The sequence below is a fragment of the Aulonocara stuartgranti genome (assembly GCF_965226115.1).
Source record: "Aulonocara stuartgranti genome assembly, chromosome: 22".
Taxonomy (NCBI): Eukaryota; Metazoa; Chordata; class Actinopteri; order Cichliformes; family Cichlidae; genus Aulonocara; species Aulonocara stuartgranti.
Window position 1 is genome coordinate 672,501 of NC_138957.1, and position 17,500 is coordinate 690,000.

The following is a 17,500-nucleotide window of genomic DNA, read 5'->3' on the forward strand; positions in this document are numbered from 1 at the left end:
TTAAGTGTGCTTGAACACTATGTTGAAACAGAGAGTCGCCGCTTTTCTTTTCCAAACTGTCAAATGTTTGGTCAAACTGGCTGGAATCTCCAAATTGTGCACGTCCTGTCCTGCTGTTGGGCTTCTGGCACTATTACAGATATGTAAATGCTCTTGTTGAGCACAGACTTTCTATCAAACCCAGTGAAGGAGACCTAACAGGAAGTGTCCAGTTCAAACTCGTTTCTGGGAGATTGATGGCTGCAGCTCTGAGGTGGAAACTGTAACTGCAGAGCAGCTGTGCTTCCATTTGTGTGTTAATTAGGAACACTAACATCTCTGAGAATGCAGGCATCATGTTGAGTTTCTATTCAGACCTTCAGAGGTCAGCTGAGGGTTTCGGACTTGAGATCCTGTCCTCATGTGTTTCAGGATCAAGTGCAGTCCAGCAGCTGTTTTTATATTTAAGTAACTAAGTAAGTAAAATGTATTTATGAAGCGTTTTTCACAGATAAATCACAAAGTGCTTCACAGTAAAATAAGAGATGGATATAAAATATATAACAATGTAAAACAGAAAACAATTAAAAGCTTGTCAATATAAAAATGTCTTCAGCTGATTTTTAAAAGAGTCAGTGGAGTCACGCTGCCTAATCACACTTAGAGCTGGTTTCAGCAGGTCACAGATATACTGGGGAGCTTGAGCATGTAGGATCCTACAGGTTAAAACCAACATTTTAAAGTTCAATTCAATTCAATTCAATTTTGTTTATATAGCGCCAAATCACAACTAAAGTCGCCTCAAGGCGCTTCATAGATACAGAGAAAAACCCAACAATCAGATTAGCCCCCTGTGAGCAAGCACTTTGGCGACAGTGGGAAGGAAAAACTCCCTTTTAACAGGAAGAAACCTCCAGCAGAACCAGGCTCAGGGAGGGGCGGGGCCATCTGCTGCGACCGGTTGGGGTGAGAGAAGGAAGACAGGAAAGTGAAACCTAAAATTTACTGACAACCAATGAAGAGAAGCCAAACCTGGAGTGATGTGTGTGATCTTGTGTTTGTGGCAGTTAAAAGTCTGGCCGCATCTTTCTGCACAGTCTGAAGACGATCCAAAGCTGATTAATTAAAAACCAGTTACAGTAATGCAAACAGGAAGCATGAAGAATCATCTCGGGTTCAGCCTCTGACACCAGCAGGCTGAAATATTCCTTAGAAGATAGAAACAGCTCAGAGACGCTCTCACCACATTAAACTGTTGAATATGACACCGAGGAGTCTGAAGCTCAATTCAGCAGAAGAGTCTAAGAAGCTGACACGCTGCCTGATTTCTGAAATCACGTTATCAGTAATCAAAGTTTCTCTTTTATGAGAGTTTAGCTGGAGAAATCGTCGTTTGTCTGACAGGCAATTACTTAAACTAGACAATTTATAAAACTCTTTGAAAGAACAGTATAAGTGAATGTCAACATCATAGAGATGACTGGAGATATTAACGCCTAATGATTTTGGCCTCGGGGGAAAATATAGAGCAAAAAAAAACCTGGACCCAGGACGGATCCCTGAGGGACCCCACAAGGCAGACGTCACAAAAACAGTCAAGATCTTTCAGATAAATTTGACATGAACTATTTTAAAACGCCAGCAGGAATCATGATGCTGTAATCTACAGTATCAAAGTGAGGCCAACAGAACCAGCACTGTGTACTCAGACATCATCACACACTTTAAGTAGAGCCGTTTCGGTGGAGCGCGATTAAAGAAAACCAGACCTGAAAACATCCATGACAGAAAGAGTTAAGTTGTTTTGCTACTGTTCGGAAGAGCTGCATCCAAACGAGGTTTTCGTTAACTAAAGTGCTGTGTAGATGTCGACCTCTACAGTTTGTTTCCACGAGAAACACGTTTCTCCTTAATCCAAACTACAGTTGGGTTTCTGGCTCCTGGCGTCACTTTGGTAAAAAGCCTGATATTCATCAGACGACAGCAGATGGTTTTGTTTTCCCCCCAAAAAAGCTTCTGATGTGTAAAACTTTGGTGACAGCCACACGCTGTTTATACAGATCACTGTTAGAGGACTGAACTTGTGACAAAGGGGATTTAACGAGCTGCAGAGTGAACAGGAAGTGAAGTTTTATTTGTGTTTGTGGAGATAAGACTCTGAGACTCTTTCATGAATCAGTGTGATGGTGTTCAGACAGTGAGCAGAAACTTTTCCCAGAGAAACTCTGGGCTCAGCTGATGTATGTGAGGGAGGAAGAGGAGCATCCTTGGGGACCAGGATTCCCACCAGAATGTGACTGAAGGCTTTTCTCATCGCTCTTCCCTCCACAACCGGTCCTCTTGTTGTCAGCGCCTCGATCCGCCTGCTTCAGTGGCACAGAGCGGAGAATCGGCGCCCCCTGCTGGTTGTGTGAGGGTGCCCGTAGCACTCATGTATACATACATGCTTGCATGAATGTGTGTGAGTGCGTGAATGAGGCAAAATGCTTTGAGTGCTCAGGTGAAGTAGAGAAGTCCATGCTTTTAACAATAACATCCAAATCTGGGCAGACCACCAGTCTTATTCTGAGCCTTGTTTTCCCATCTTTCCAAACTTTCCCGACTTTTCCAAGACAGAAACTCAGTTTTGAGATTTTCCAACACCACAGAAATCTATATTTCATCCCTTTAAAAACTGTTTAAAAGCCTTCCTGTATGCTGAATATCCATGTTGTTCCCACAGTGATGGCCTTCACATGACTTGCTTTGAGTTTCCGACTCTTCATGCGTTTTCCTGAATCGTCCATGTTTTCCAGATGTGCTGATCTAAGAGAAGTTTGTCCTTCTTTGTGGTAAACATGTTTTTCTGTGAGACTTCCTCTGCTGTCTGCGGACGCTCGGCCGTGTCCTGTGCGAGGCTTGTGGTTGTCGGATGCTCCTTGATGGCGTGTCTCTTCACATCAGTCACATGGCCGGAAGAAATGTCCAAAATCCTTCAGCTGTGATGGAAGCTGCAAACTTTTAATCACACAGTGACAAACTTTAAAGCTGTCTTACTATGAATGTTCCAGCTTATTACACTTTGCTGTCTGAGAAACAACCCCAGCACCCTCCAGGCCCTGTTTATAACCTGTGGTGACCAAAGTTTACCCAGTCACATCGTTTTGGGCTCACGTCTTTGTTACAGAAAGCAGGAAATGATAGTTCAAAATCTCAGAGCAGCATCTGAATCTCACGTCAAAGCCAAAAGTCAGCACTCAGAATGTCTTGATGCATCCTCAACAAACCAGGAAAGAAAGCTGATTGTACTGATCAGTATCCAGGTGACTTCTCCAGTCTCGCCTGACTGAGCCAAGGTTAGCTGAAGACAGCAATGACACCAAATCAAACCAAAACCACGACGATGACAGCACTGTTGCCTCACAGCAAGAAGGTCCTGAGTTCAGTTCCAGCATCAGGTCTTTCTGTGTGGAGTTTGCATGTTCTCCCCGTGTACTCCGGCTTCCTCCCACAGTCCACACACATGCAGTTAGTGGGGTTAGGTTAACTGCAAACTCTAAACTGCCCATAGGTGTGAATGGTTGTCTCTCTGTGACAGACTGGGGACCTGTCCAGGGTGTCCCCCTGCCCCTCGCCCTGTGCTAGCTGGGACAGGCTCCAGAGCTGCAGCTTTCACTCATTTCTTGAATAAAATGTTAGATTTGGTAAAGTTTTCCTTGAAGGTTAAACTTGTTCTACACCTGTGCAGTGTTAGACAACACAGCATAGCTCCGACACCTCCGCTGTGTGATTTAACATTACGTTTACAGTAAAGCTCACAGCTGGAGAAGGTCACTCTTGGAAATGTTAATAACTTGAAACAAGGTGCGGTGAACGTGGCGTCCAGGCTGTTCCAGAGCAGATAGATTCATAACAATAATACGTCTGTGAAAACATGCTGAGGCTCACATCTGAAGACAAACACTCCCCACAGTTTCTTCTGGAGGCCAGTGGAGAAATAACTTTGATGCATGGAGTAATGGAAACAATCCAAAACTCTGAAAATATGAGACAACTCCTCAACGGAGCTTCACGGGGTCAGAGAGTCATATTTACTCGAGTCTGCGCCGTCAGACACACTTTTTACAAACCTTAACAGTTATCCAGAGCTCACGGAGCATTTCTTAGAGTCTCCTGTTTCAAATACATACAGAATATGAATCCATTAGATTATTTAAGGTCTGCTTCACCAGCTGCAGCTTAGTGATGGACACACGAATGCTTCTCTATTCATAATCAAGTCAAACTGAAACTTGTGATGTTGAAACGGTTCCTGTAGCTCATGCTTTTCATTGGTCATGTGATGTAAGACTTTTATATGATTTGAGAGACACACAGACGGTTTGTTGTACTGCTGTTTGGGCGGCGGCGGCGGCGGCGGGGGGGGTATTGGAAGAAAACAGAAACTGGAGATCGATTCAAACCTTCACAGAGCTCAAAGTGACAGGACACAAGATTAAATTCAGGATAAATAAATCAAATGCTTCATTTTCTTTCTTAACACAATAGGATATAAAAAGGATAAAATAACCACAATGTCATATTACAACTAAAGAAAGCACATTAAGAAATTTGTTTAAATCAAATCAAACTTATATGTATTTGATTTTATTTAATTTTTTCACAATTAGAAGAAATGAAAGAAAGAGAAACATCAATTTGAAACAGTCTGAAGTGGAAAACGATTATTTTGAATATTTTTCTCCTGATCGTTTGTTTTTCAGAGCGTTGGTCTCAGTGTGAAGCTCAGCTGAGAAGCTTCCACCCTGTAACACTGAAGCTGTCTCAGAGACAGACACTCACTCATCTGCATTTTGCTCTCAGGTTCTTGGGCCCAGCATTATGATGATTTCACATCATCTCCAGATTACGACTCTGACTACAACTCCACCTTTGAGTACAGCTTCTTCAGTAAGTCCCTCTTAAGTTTCTTCACTAAGAAAATGATTTCTCTCCCACAGGTCGCTGCGTCTGAAAACACCGAGGTAAACCAGGCCGCTTTAGTTACAGTTAAATATGAACATATTTAGACATATGAAGTTAATTTAGACTCTTCATTATTGACATGTTGTTCAAGGTAAAGCTGACATTCTTCAGCTGTAACTTGATGTTAATACTGCATGGACTGATGTTTAAATGACATCACTGTTTGTCAGTGTGACACGTGCAGCCTGACAGGGCAGCCCGGTGGGGGCATGCTGAGGGTCTGCTGAGGGTCTATAATGGTGGGCCACAATATCAGCAACAGTGTATACAACATGTGCAAATATGCAATAAACTGAGTTCTCAGTTGCATATTTGTTACACTTGCATGTTTGAAACGATCCAAGTAATCTACAAAAAAGATTCATCAACTCGAAAACTAAGAAAAATGTATCAAACTCTGAACATGGAATGAAACATTTTATTACTTCAAATCTACAGCCCATCAGTTATTATTATTGTTACTGTTTCCAGTGAAACGATGGGAGTCGTTTAGCTTTCAGAGGTGATGCACAGCTGATGGATGTTTGTTGGTGTTTGCAGGTAATACGAGCAGCGAGGACCTGGACAGACTTGTGGAACGCTACCTCGATCCAGACGAAACTACGGAGGACACTGGAGGACCAGAGGAGGAAGTGGCTGTAACCATGGTGATTACAAGAAGAACAACAGAGGGGGTCAACGCTCACGGCACTGCACCATTTCCTGTATGTTTGGTAAGAGCGAGTATTGAGAGGCGGGGCCTGACTGTGACTGAAAATTGGCATTTTTGGTGTTTATTGAAGCAGATTAGAATCAGGTTGGTACAGCTGTTGCTGGGTTGGAACATCTTAGTCGCACTGTGACAATTAAAGGTCCCACTTTAGCTGTTAAATGGACTGGTTCTTATATAGCGCTTCTTTCTACTCTTCTGAGCACCCAAAGCTTTATACAACTTGTGCATTCACCCATTCACAAGCACATTGTTCTAAGTACTTTCTAAGTAACATTCACACACATTCATAGTCCGATGCATCGGAGAGCAATTTGGGGTTAATATCTTGCCCAAGGATATTTGGCATGCAGACTAGAGGAAGCCAGGAATCGAGCCACCAACCTTCCGATCAGTAGATGACCTGCTCTACCGCCTGAGCTACAGCCACCCTTGACCATGAGCTACTGTTAGCAGTAGCTCATGGTCAAGCAGCCATTCACTTTACCTGAATCCTAGAATCTCTCCCCTCCTGATTATGTCGCTCTATCTATTTTCTCACTGCTTTAGTTGAACCTTCCTCCATCTGTCCCTCATCCTGTTGGGCCTGCCTGTAAGATGTGAAACAAAGTGACTTTGATAAATATCCTTATTGATCCAGTTTCTCTTCTGAACAGAGCCAGTTCACAACAGCATCTCTTTAAAGTCTTATGATAATGTGGTGCTACTGAGCCAAAATCACAAGTATTCCTCTGTTGCTGAATCCAGTTGAAAAGTATAAATGAATTATGTATTTTAATGTTGGCTTAACAAACAGCTTCATTCTTTTCTCATTTCAGTGGCTCTCATACACCTTCGTAATTTTCAGCTTCGCCACTTCTTCCACACTAAAGGTGTGTGAGTGCACAGCGAAGGTGGGGAGGGTCCTGTTGTGTTGAGAGATTTGATTAGACAGTCTCAGTATTGAAAATGAGTGACGGGCTGTGCATCCGACCTTCAATTGACCCAAACGTGCATCTACCTCCCGGGAGAAGCCCGGCGTTCAGAGATATCGATCGTGTTCTGAGGAAAACGAACTCTTTAGCTTCTGCTGAGCTCCTTCATGATTCCTCAGCTCCAGGTTTGGATCGGAGCTGCAGGACCTGCTGATCCACATCCAAGCTGAGCTCTGCTGGTATTTATAGATGTGCTGACTGAGCAGCTGCCTGCAGACTGAGCCCATCTGCTTTGTGTAAAAAAGAATAGGTCTGATCTCTGCTGGCACCAACAAACACAACGCTTCTCAAATCCGTGAATAAAAACAACTCGAGTGCAGTAAAAAAACAGCAGAAACAGGACAGCAAAGGATCTGTTCATGTTTAAACATTACATAGAGCTGATCTGAGGTCTGCTGTTCTTGGTCTTGTCAAGTTCACTTTGGTTGAGTTCCAGCATCCATTAACTCACAAAAGAGCCATAAATCTGCACCACAGAAGAAGAAAGGAGTTCACAAACTGCTGTTGATCTCTGTGAGGAAAAACATTTCATAATCCTGCCTCTGTGTCCCCGTCAGGTTTCTGTGGTCAGGCTGAGAACTCTGCTGAGCCTCATGGTTCACCAAACCCTGAGTCAAAGCCAAACCTTCAGGTTGAAACTCAGAAAACCACACACGGTTTCACTTAACTCCCAGTTTATGAATTAAACTATTTTTAAAAATATGTTTCTCTTCCACTGCATGTCTGTATTTCTTCCTGTTAAAAGGGAGTTTTTCCTTCTCACTGTAGCCAAAGCGCTTGCTCGTAGGAGGTCATATGATTGTTGGCGTTTGCTCTGTGCCTTCCAGTACAAAGAGCCTCGAGGCGACTGTTACTGTGATTTAGCTCTGTGTAAATAAAACAGAATCGAAAAGTTTAAACTTTCTGACGGTCCTGAATTTAAATCTCTGCCAGGATTCATCCAAAGATGGTGATAAAAGTTCAACTTCCAAAACTTTATTTAGAGCCAACAAACCTTTTTTTCAAATTTGCTGATGTTTCTATAAACGCACCTTTCATGTTCATCAAAGCTAATGCTAGAGTTTAGAAAAGTATCCAGGAGCCTGTAGAAGGATTTTTGTTCATCATTAGGCTGCCCGCTGCACAAAGTGCGTCTTTATATGTCATTTGAGGACCTCCATCTTTGGTCCACTGACGGGTTGTTTTGTGACGCCAGGCGACGTCTGTTTTGTTTGACGTCCTCTGTCTGCTGTTGTCGGGAGGACCTCTGTGTACGCGCTCCAAATAGTCCAAATTTGGTTGTTGTACAAGTCTTTTAAAAACAGAGACACCTTTTAGACATCGTTTTCATAACGCTGCTACATGTATGTAATCCACCGTGATCTGCAGACAGTTTTCTGAGCAGATGGTCCAGTTGATGAACAAACTTCTCATACTTTCTGTCACAACGTCTCTCAGAGCAGGCGACCATCACAGCACCATTCACGCCCTCTGACAAGGCTTTTCACAATAAAACAGGATACTTAAAAATGAACCTTATATAATGCAAATGCTCTTTTAAACGTATGAAACACATATTTTAATGAATGACAATTTTAACCTGGTTACAAACAAATAAGCTGATTAACTAAAATAAATAAAACATTTAAAGAAAATCAGTAAAATGTAAAATAACCAAAAATGATCCACATGAATGAATCAACAGGCTAAGACTAGTTATCCATATTCATGTCATGTTGATAACGACAATGTTGACATTTGTAAATTAAAAAATATTGCATTTATTAATCATGTACATTTCCTGCACCTCTCCACAATGTCCAAATAAGTGTCCAGGTTGGGTCACTGTTGGACGTCCTATAGATGTCCAGAATTGGTCATGGACCGGCAGACCCAATATAGACCTGACGTCCAATGTCCAGTGGGTGAGCTGTGCCCTCTCCCCTCCTACAAGGTCCACAGTCTGTGATCTGTGCTCTGATTTGTCTGGATCAGTAAAAACATTAAAATCAACATTATTCATACAGCAGCTTTAACAAAAGTCCTTCAAAGAGCATCACGAGTGGCTGCGCAAACACAAACAGTAAAACAATTACAGACAACAATCAGCAAAGAAGAAATAAACATAACAAACATAGATCATTTAAATACAACCTCAAAAACAGCAGCAATGTGAAAAATACAATAAACTTCTATTTATTGGAAACAAACCAAAAGTGACACCTAGTGGTCTTAACGGGATATGACATCAGATCGCTGCAGACCTCCATCTGGAACAACGAGAATCACAACTCTTCATTATTCAGAGCAGAAGCATCACCGTGTGGCACAAACAGAGGAGACAGAGATCTCTGCTCCTGTGTTTCATACACAACCACAGGATGAAGCTTTATTAGCACAACAACACCAAACAGAAACAGTGACAACATGTCACTAACTGGTGCACCCGTCTCAGTCCACACTCAGTAGAACAAACGGTTGTAGTTATGTTATAAATGAACATTAAAAACAAGAGATTCCGTTTTAAACCACAACAGTCACCTCGAGGTGCTTTTTACTGTAAGGTCGACCCTACAGTGATACATATGAAGAGTCAACAATTCTATAAATATAAATATCAACACTTCACGAGTTCTTTTGATTCCTCAGAGGCAGCCGATGGAAGACAGCACACTGCTCAGTAGACCATTCAACACTTTATTACTTCTAGAAGGGAGATGCGTCCTGCACAACACGTTGCTGCAGATCTCAAAATGCTGGTGTGCCCCTTTATTACAGAAGCTCTCTCATTCTAGTCTAAACAACAGTGTCGCAGTAACTTTCCACCAGAGATGCTCCCCTCTTATCTACTTTTTCCCAGGCGTGAGCGAGAGTCTGCAGCTCTCTACTCCCCAAGGACACACGGTCTCATGCCTTTATTTTCAGGGCTGTGTCCACTACTACACTATATAACTTTATAGCACTTATTAATAAAAAAGCATAGATTATTGAGGCACTGAAAAATTATTTATTCCCCACAGTTATTTAACATATAATCACAGTAAACTAGTAATAACAAAACAACTAACAAGCTTCATGGTCAAACTTTCTAACAAAAACAATAAATATGTTGTCAAATGTCACTTATGACCCACTGAAGATGATGATGAAGACTATTTAACCGTTTAACAAGCTGATGATGTGTTTACTGTCTGCAGGAAATCAGGACGCTGCTCTGGACTCTGGTGATCCTGTTGGTCCTGCAGCAGCTGCAACACACACTGTGAGCCAACACACACAGACACACACACACACACACACACACACACACGCACGCACACATTCAGATCATTTAAACATTAGGAGAACCAAACTCTTCATAACATGCAGCGTTAAAGCTGAAGTTTCCTCAGTAAGAACTATAAATGCGGCTCAGGTCTGATCCCAGTTCAGTTAAACCTGAAACTTTTTGCTGTTGGAGTCATAAAAACAAAGACTTCATGGAGGCCCAACGAGTTCAGTATTAACAGAGTTTTAGTTTTAATAATGAATCCAAATGTTACAACAACTTGATAAAAAGTTGGAAGTGTGTCTGTGGTGAGAGTGAGTCTGGCATTTCCAATGATTCAATCAGATAAAAGTTGCTGAATGAAAGTTTGTCTGCTGTCAGGAGGAAAGGTTTCCCCTCCTCTTCTTCCATGTGGAGTCTTTTGTTCCTTTTAGTTCATGAATAAATGAAAATCATAGAAATGTCAGATTTTCTACTATTTTTCAGCTTCCACTGGAGCGTATTTGTTTAACGGGCTGACCACAGGAAATATATTTATCCAAAGCTTGTTTCGGTAATTATATGCAAATTATTTAAGTATCCAGATTTGTTTGGGCTGACTTTGCTCTTTTCGGTCACATGTGTGTAATCTTTAATATAGTTGATTTGTCAAAATATAATATGTGCTTAAACATGGAAATGCACAACTTTCAGTCTAAGTAGATGAAAGCTGCTGACCAATCAGCTTCTGTTGTCACAGCATGAATGGATGGAAGCAAACATTCAGGCTGTTGCTGTTGTGGCTGTTGTAATACAGTGTATCGCCACATGGTGGCGCCTCTTGTGTCATGGCTGGTAGGTCGCCCCCTTTTTCTTCTTCTTCGTTGAACCATCTCTGATATGGATCCTCCGTGTGTAGGTGCACTAGTGCGCTCTGGAGTAAGGTGTGGCAGAGCTGGCTGTTTTATTTGTAATATTTCAAACAAGCGAGTACTTGTGGAAAGTCGTGGCTCGTTGACGATCCACCTGCACACCTCCACGGCTGGCTTCATCTCCACCACACGTTACAAGGCGTTTGGTTTTCTTTGAATTTGCACAGTTTGATGTTTGATTTGATGTTTTTCATGTTGCAGCTGGTGACAGGTGTCGAGACAAGCCCCTCAGCTCCGTCCTCAGTGAACATGGCTCCTCATGGGAGCAGGTGGACCAATCACAGAGCTTCTTTCCTGAACCATTTCAGAAAGTTTGCAGACAAACGCCTGGAAGATTTCACTACGTGGTGACATTTTTATTATACGTAAAGACGTTTTTTGATGGAACTGCTGATTAAGCCATACTTTAGAAAAGATGTTTATATTTGTAATAAAAAGATGTTTTTAAAGACAATATGAAGTTATTTTGTGTCCTTATTGTGCAAACAAACAACATAAGTGTTTGTAGTTGAGTGCAAACAAGCACTGTGTTACAGAATAAACATGTTGATGGACGGGGTCAGCGGGGGCCTGGAGCTTTCATTTTTTCTCCAAATCACAAGTGTTGTTGGCTGAACTGTGAAACGTCAGCTGAAAGATTTCTATTACAGCAGAACCGTCACTGTGCAAACGTTTGCATCTGTTCATATTCAGGATCCAGGAGCGGATTTGGATCCACAGTTTAATCACAGATTTATTTGACTTGCGATACATTTTTGATTGTGCTGTTTATAGTTTTCCTCTAAATCCTGTTTGTTTGCATAAAAAAGACACAAAAGTGACAGAATAAAAACACGATTGTATGAATGAGCATATTTGCAGATACATTTATATATAAACAAATAAAGATGAAGTATTTAAAGTGGACCCCAGCATCCTCCGTGGTTACAATCATCAGTTTGTCAGCGACATGTTTGATTGTTTATTTGGATGTTTGATCTTCCTGTTCGAAAAAACAAAACTGCAGTCCCATCGACAACATGCTGAAAACTATTTTTATTAAAAAATAAACATTTTCCAAAACGTTTCAGATGTAGCAGCAAAATAAGTTTGACAGAAAATCCGCATGAAGAAGAAAACACCTGGACTTCTATAGGTTTGTGAATGTGGCAGCTCGCATCCAAAAGGGCTTTCTAGCAGCGGCAGAGATGAAGAAGACGGCCGTAGCGATCGATGTAGCGGTTCCCAATGACAGCAACATCAGGAAGAAGGAACACGAGAAGCTGGAGAAATACCAAGCGCTCAGATGTGAAGGCTGTGTGCAGGCAGGAAAAGGACCCAAAATGCAGACTCACGGAAACCAAAGGTGAACTTAAATACAGCTTTAATGCTGAACTCAAAAAGTAGCAAACTTCCAAATCAACTTACGCAGACAGCCAGAAAACACAGCATGAATGAGGGTAGATCGCAACACAGACACAGAAACACAGGGCTTAAATACACAGGTCGCGTCCAAATTCATGGGCTGCTTCCTCCTGAGGCCGCGTTTGTAGACCGATTACGTCACAGCGACGAGCCGAAGGCTGTCCAAATTCGTAGACTCCTCTGAATGCAGCCGACAAATGCGTCCTCCTTTTCCCCGAATTTGAAGGATGGGTCGGGTGTGTCCTTCGTGGCCCACCATATCCCAGAATTCATAGCGCGGCCCAGCCAAACTCCAGTTTCTGGCAATGGCGTCCGCTACTAAGTTTTAAAATTACTCTTATTAATCTTTCTGGGTCACAAAATAAACTTTTAACATATTTTCAGGCGAGAAAGTAGCTGTGTAAACATCAAATATCTGCTCGGTTTATCAAGATATCGCATATTTGCAAAAGTGCTTCGACGTTTTCGGAGACGTCTGCTACCCACCAGCTCGACAGCTAGCCGGGAGCTCGAGGGTTACTGATGCGGCCGAGAACGGCACAACTCCCGGCACATCATTTTCAGATCATCGCGGACTTTCGCTGCTCGGGTTAAACGTGATATATAAGTCACTTAGACAACCTAAAAATGTTATTGTTGGGCTTTTTTCAGTGTTTTGTTTGTTCGTGAGTAAATCGGTTTGGCTGAGATTAAAGTTATTAGATTAGATAAAATAAAACTTTATTAATCCCCCGGGTGGGTTCCTCCTTGGTTTTCACACAGCTGAATAAACGTCAAACAGAAAACTGATTAAACAGAAGTGTGAGACAGTCGAGAATTTACACCAGTGTCCTGTTATATTTTAGATAGCACGGAGCAGACGGCTGAGTTTATTAAACTCCACAGAGACAGTGGCGACGCTGATCAGAAGGCGAGACCGTCCAATTTCACGGCCGTTTACTTCCGGCCTACCCGACCTTCTGAGGACCCGGCCCACGTAGACCGCGAAGGCTGGGTCCTCAGGAGGATGCAGCCCATGAATTTGGACACGACCACAGAGGGAGCAATCAGGGATAGGAAACAGGAAGGAAACACTGCTGGGGCAAATCAGGGCTAACGAGACAAGGGAAGCACAACCAGACACATTAACAACAGACACAGACTTTCAAAGTAAAACAGGAAACAGACTGAACTCACAGACACAGACTCACAAGCAGACACTGCAACAGAGGGAACAGAGACGTGGGACCAGGGCAGACAGACCCTGACTGGACACAGAATAGAGGGAGTAAGGAAACCAAAACCTAAGAACCACATAATCACACACCAAGAAGAACTGGGGAAAAATAGAAATGCAAAACAGAAACCAAAACCTTCACAAAAATAAACTAAGATAAGAACACAAATAAAAAGGTACAAAACTGAAACCACTGGGTCAACGACCCAGGTACCCTAACACAGAGAAGAGCGCGAGAAAATGTGGAGGGTGAAGGTAACAGTGGTCCCAGTCGGAGCACTCGGTGCAGTGACTCCTAAACTAGGCGAGTGGCTCCAGCAGATCCCGGGAACAACATCGGAGATCTCTGTCCAGAAGAGCGCAGTCCTGGGAACAGCTAAGATACTGCAGGACCCGCAAGCTCCCAGGCCTCTGGTAGAGGACCCGAGCTTGAAGGATAAACTGCCCAGTCAAGGGTTTGGACAAAGCTTCTGATTTAATGGTTTTTCTTTATTTTCATGACTGTTTACATTGTAGATTCTCACTGAAGCCATCACAAATTTGACCGAACACAGATGGAATTATGTAGAAAAAAGTGAAATAACTCCAAACATGTTTTATTTTTTAGATTCTTTGCTTTGATTGCTGCTTTGCTGACTCTCTGCAGTTTCTCCATGAGCTTCACGAGGTCGTCACCTGAAAAGGTTTCCAACAGTCTTGAAGGAGTTCAGAGATGCTGAGCTCTTGTTGGTCCTCCATCTCATCCCAAACCATCTCCACTGGGTTTAGGTCAGGTGACTGGAGGCCAGACCATCAGGTGCAGCACTCCATCTCTCCTTCTTGGTCACAGAGCCCTCACACAGCCTGGAGGTGTGTTCGGGGCCATTGTCCTGCTGAAGAATAAATGATGGGATGTGGCTGCAGGATGCTGTGGGAGCCATGCTGCTTCAGTCTGCCTTCCATTTTGAATAAATCCCCGACAGTGTCAGCAGCAAAGCCCCCCCACACCATCACACCTCCTGCTCCAGGCTTCACAGTGCATGTAGAGACCATCGTTCACCATCGCACAAAGACACAACAGGTGGAACCAAAGATCTCAGCTGTGGACTCATCAGACCAAAGCACAGATGGTCTAATTCCTCGTGTTTCTTGGCCCAAACAAATCTCTTCTTGTTGCTTTTCCTCAGTCGTGTTTCTCAGCAGCTATTTGACCATAAAGGCCTGATTCACACAGTCTCCTCTGAACATGTACAGATGTGTCTGCTACTGGAGCTGTGTGGCATCTATCTGGGCTCTGATCTGAGGCTGGTGACTCAGATGAATGTATCCTCAGCAGCAGACGGACTCTTGGTCTTCCTTTCCTGGGGCGTCCTCATGTCAGACAGTTTCATCGTAGTCTTGATGTTTTTGCGACTGCACTTGGGGCCAAAGCTTTAGCAGTGTTGCAGACTGACTGACCTTCAGTCCTTACAGTAATGATGGGCTGTTGTTTCTCTTTACTTAGCTGATTGGTTCTCGCCATAATATGATTTGTATCAGTTGTCAAACAGAGCTGTGAGCTGTGCACCAACCTGACTGCTGCACAACACAACTGATGGTCCCAACCCCATTAAGAAGGCAAGAAACTCCACAACTGCACCCTGACAGGCTCACCTGTGAGATTTCAGGTGGCCACATCATGAAGCTCAATGAGAGAAGGCCGAGGGTTTGCAGCGCTGTCAACAAGGCAAAGGGCGGCTACTGTCAGGAATCTAAAATACAGTGGCTTGCAAAAGCAGGACTTCATGGTGTTGTTGCTCCCAATGTTCTCTTAGACAACCTCTGAGGCCGTCACAGAGCATCTGTATTTGTACTGACATTAGATCACACACAGATGCACTCTGTTTAGTCATAAGCACTCATCAGGCAATGTCTATGTGCAACTGACTGCACTCAGACCAAAGGGGCTGAATAATTACGCACACCCCACTTTGCAGTTATTTATTTGTAAAACATGTTTGGAATCATGTAGGATTTTCGTTCCACTTCTCACGTGTGCACCACTTTGTGTTGGTCTTTCACCTGGAAGTCCAATAACATTGATTCATGTTTGTGGCTGTAATGTGACAAAATGTGGGAAAGTTCAAGGGGGCCGAATACTTTTGCATCCACTGTATAAAACATCTTTAGTTATTTATCAATTTTCTCTTTGCTACATAATTCCAAATATTTGATGTCTTCAGTTTGTATCTATAATCAAATTCAAATATTGTTTGTCACACACACTGTCAGATTTATATTGTTTATTGTCATTTATGCTTAGAAATATTTAACCATATATGCTTAGAGGTGTATGATCGATTGTGTAGTGATAGGATGTGTGATCTTTAGCAGTCTGCAAAGGCTTGGTGTGCATTCCAGAGTGTTCTGGCATTCACACCCTTATTCTGGGAGCATGGGAGAGGGCGTACCTGCTCTTATTGTTTTATGGTAGGAGAAACGTGCCTATATCTGTTTTAGGCTAAGAGCCTTTTGTTTAGATGAACTGTTGGACTTCCAAACCAGCAGGGTTAGGGAAGTCGTTTATGGGGTCACGCTCTGACCCCACACACACACACACACACACACACACAATGCACAGGCAAGGTACTCTTTGTGTGTATGTAGACGTCGCATGTTAATGCACCTATGCATATTCATGTAGCCTCAATAAAAGAGCAGTGTTACGGGGGAGCAGATGAGAGCAACTGGGGTCAAGCGAAGGAACGGCGTTTGTCCAGTTCTCTCCCGTGCACGAGAAACATGAAGAACTTTGCCTACTCGTGTCTTGCTTTGCTGTGTAATTAAATTGTCCTTAACGTTCCAGTGAATAGGTTTGTAGCATAAAGCTATCACACACAACCATACACAGTATGACGTGTTGAAATGCTTGTTGCTGTGCAATGGCAGACCATTAAAGAATTTACAGATCATGACAGAACTGACAGATTTTAACTTGGAAATTTACAGTAAAAAAAATGTGCAAATAACAATTTAAGAGAGAAATGATAAGAGGTGTGCAGATAAACAGTGTGTGCGGTGAATGAGTCCTACACCTGGACAGCAGGTCGGAAAGCTCTGATCGAATGATGCCTTCACCACTCTTTGCAGATCTGTCCTGCTTGGTGCTGTTCCCAAACCAGGTGCAGATGTTTCCCGTCAGGACGCTCTTGATGGTGCAGGAGTGGAAGTTCTTGAGCACCGTCAACCACATGATGGAAGTCTCTAAGTGTTCTGAGGAAGAAGAGACGCTGGCGGGTTTTCTTAACCAGGGTGTTGATGTTGCAGGACCATGACAGAGTGATGTGGACACCCAGGTACCGGAAGCTGTCCACTCTCTCCACTGACGTGATGATCGGGGCTCGTAATTCCTCCTGGAAAGTAAAATAAAGAAGAACCATTAAATGAGAAGGTCCAAACTTTTGACTGGCAGTTACTCATACAGACATGTGTTTGTATGACAGCTTATAATCAATAGCAGATCTCAGGACCGCCTCCTGTGTATGTGTGTGTAATTTTAATAGTAGATGTAAGCGGGATGTACATGTCTATATCTTTAAATTACAGCATGTTAGAGGATAAGGGTCTTCTGTTACTGTTGTTCTTTCTTTTATCACACATGCACACATCCCTGCCATCCTCCTCTTCCAAATACTGCTTCACAGTTTGTGTTGTCTTTGTCTCATTCTGCTGCTGTCCTGTTGTGTTAAAAGGAAATAAAATACAAACAACCTTCTGTGCAAAACCCAGCCAGAGGCAACTACACTATATAGAATTCCTGCAGAGCTTTTTCAAAAATGTGATCACTGGATAAAATCATGAAAACAACTTTTAAAAAAGTCTTTTTTTCTCTCAAACATACGACATGTTTACCTGTGGTATACTTGTGTTCGTTTTTTCAATTCAGGCTTATATATAACACCAAATCACACCTCACTGTGCTTTTATAATGTAAGGTACAAACGCTTCAGTAACACAGAGAAAACCAATCAAACAACAGGAACTTGGTGACAGTGGAAAAAAGCCACGACCATCTGGGGCTGAGGGGAGAAGGACACG

At 42.7% G+C, this 17,500-nt stretch overlaps 1 protein-coding gene across 2 annotated transcripts in view; it reads left to right on the forward strand.

Annotated features, from left to right (window-relative positions):
* Nucleotides 1–11,728, forward strand: part of LOC309698878 (uncharacterized protein) — a 16,839-nt gene extending 5,111 nt beyond the window's left edge. The window contains exons 2-5 of one of the 2 annotated variants that reach the window (XR_014274199.1): nucleotides 4,822–4,908; nucleotides 5,524–7,297; nucleotides 9,843–9,907; nucleotides 11,026–11,728. Coding sequence is in view for 1 of the 2 variants with exons in the window: in XM_082521632.1 (XP_082377758.1) it covers nucleotides 4,822–4,908; nucleotides 5,524–5,696; nucleotides 9,843–9,907; nucleotides 11,026–11,032 (332 nt within the window). In the remaining variant the exon portion in view is untranslated. The remainder of the gene's footprint in view (nucleotides 1–4,821; nucleotides 4,909–5,523; nucleotides 7,298–9,842; nucleotides 9,908–11,025) is intronic. The other variant, XM_082521632.1, reaches the window with a different exon arrangement.
* The last annotated feature ends 5,772 nt before the right edge of the window (nucleotides 11,729–17,500 follow it).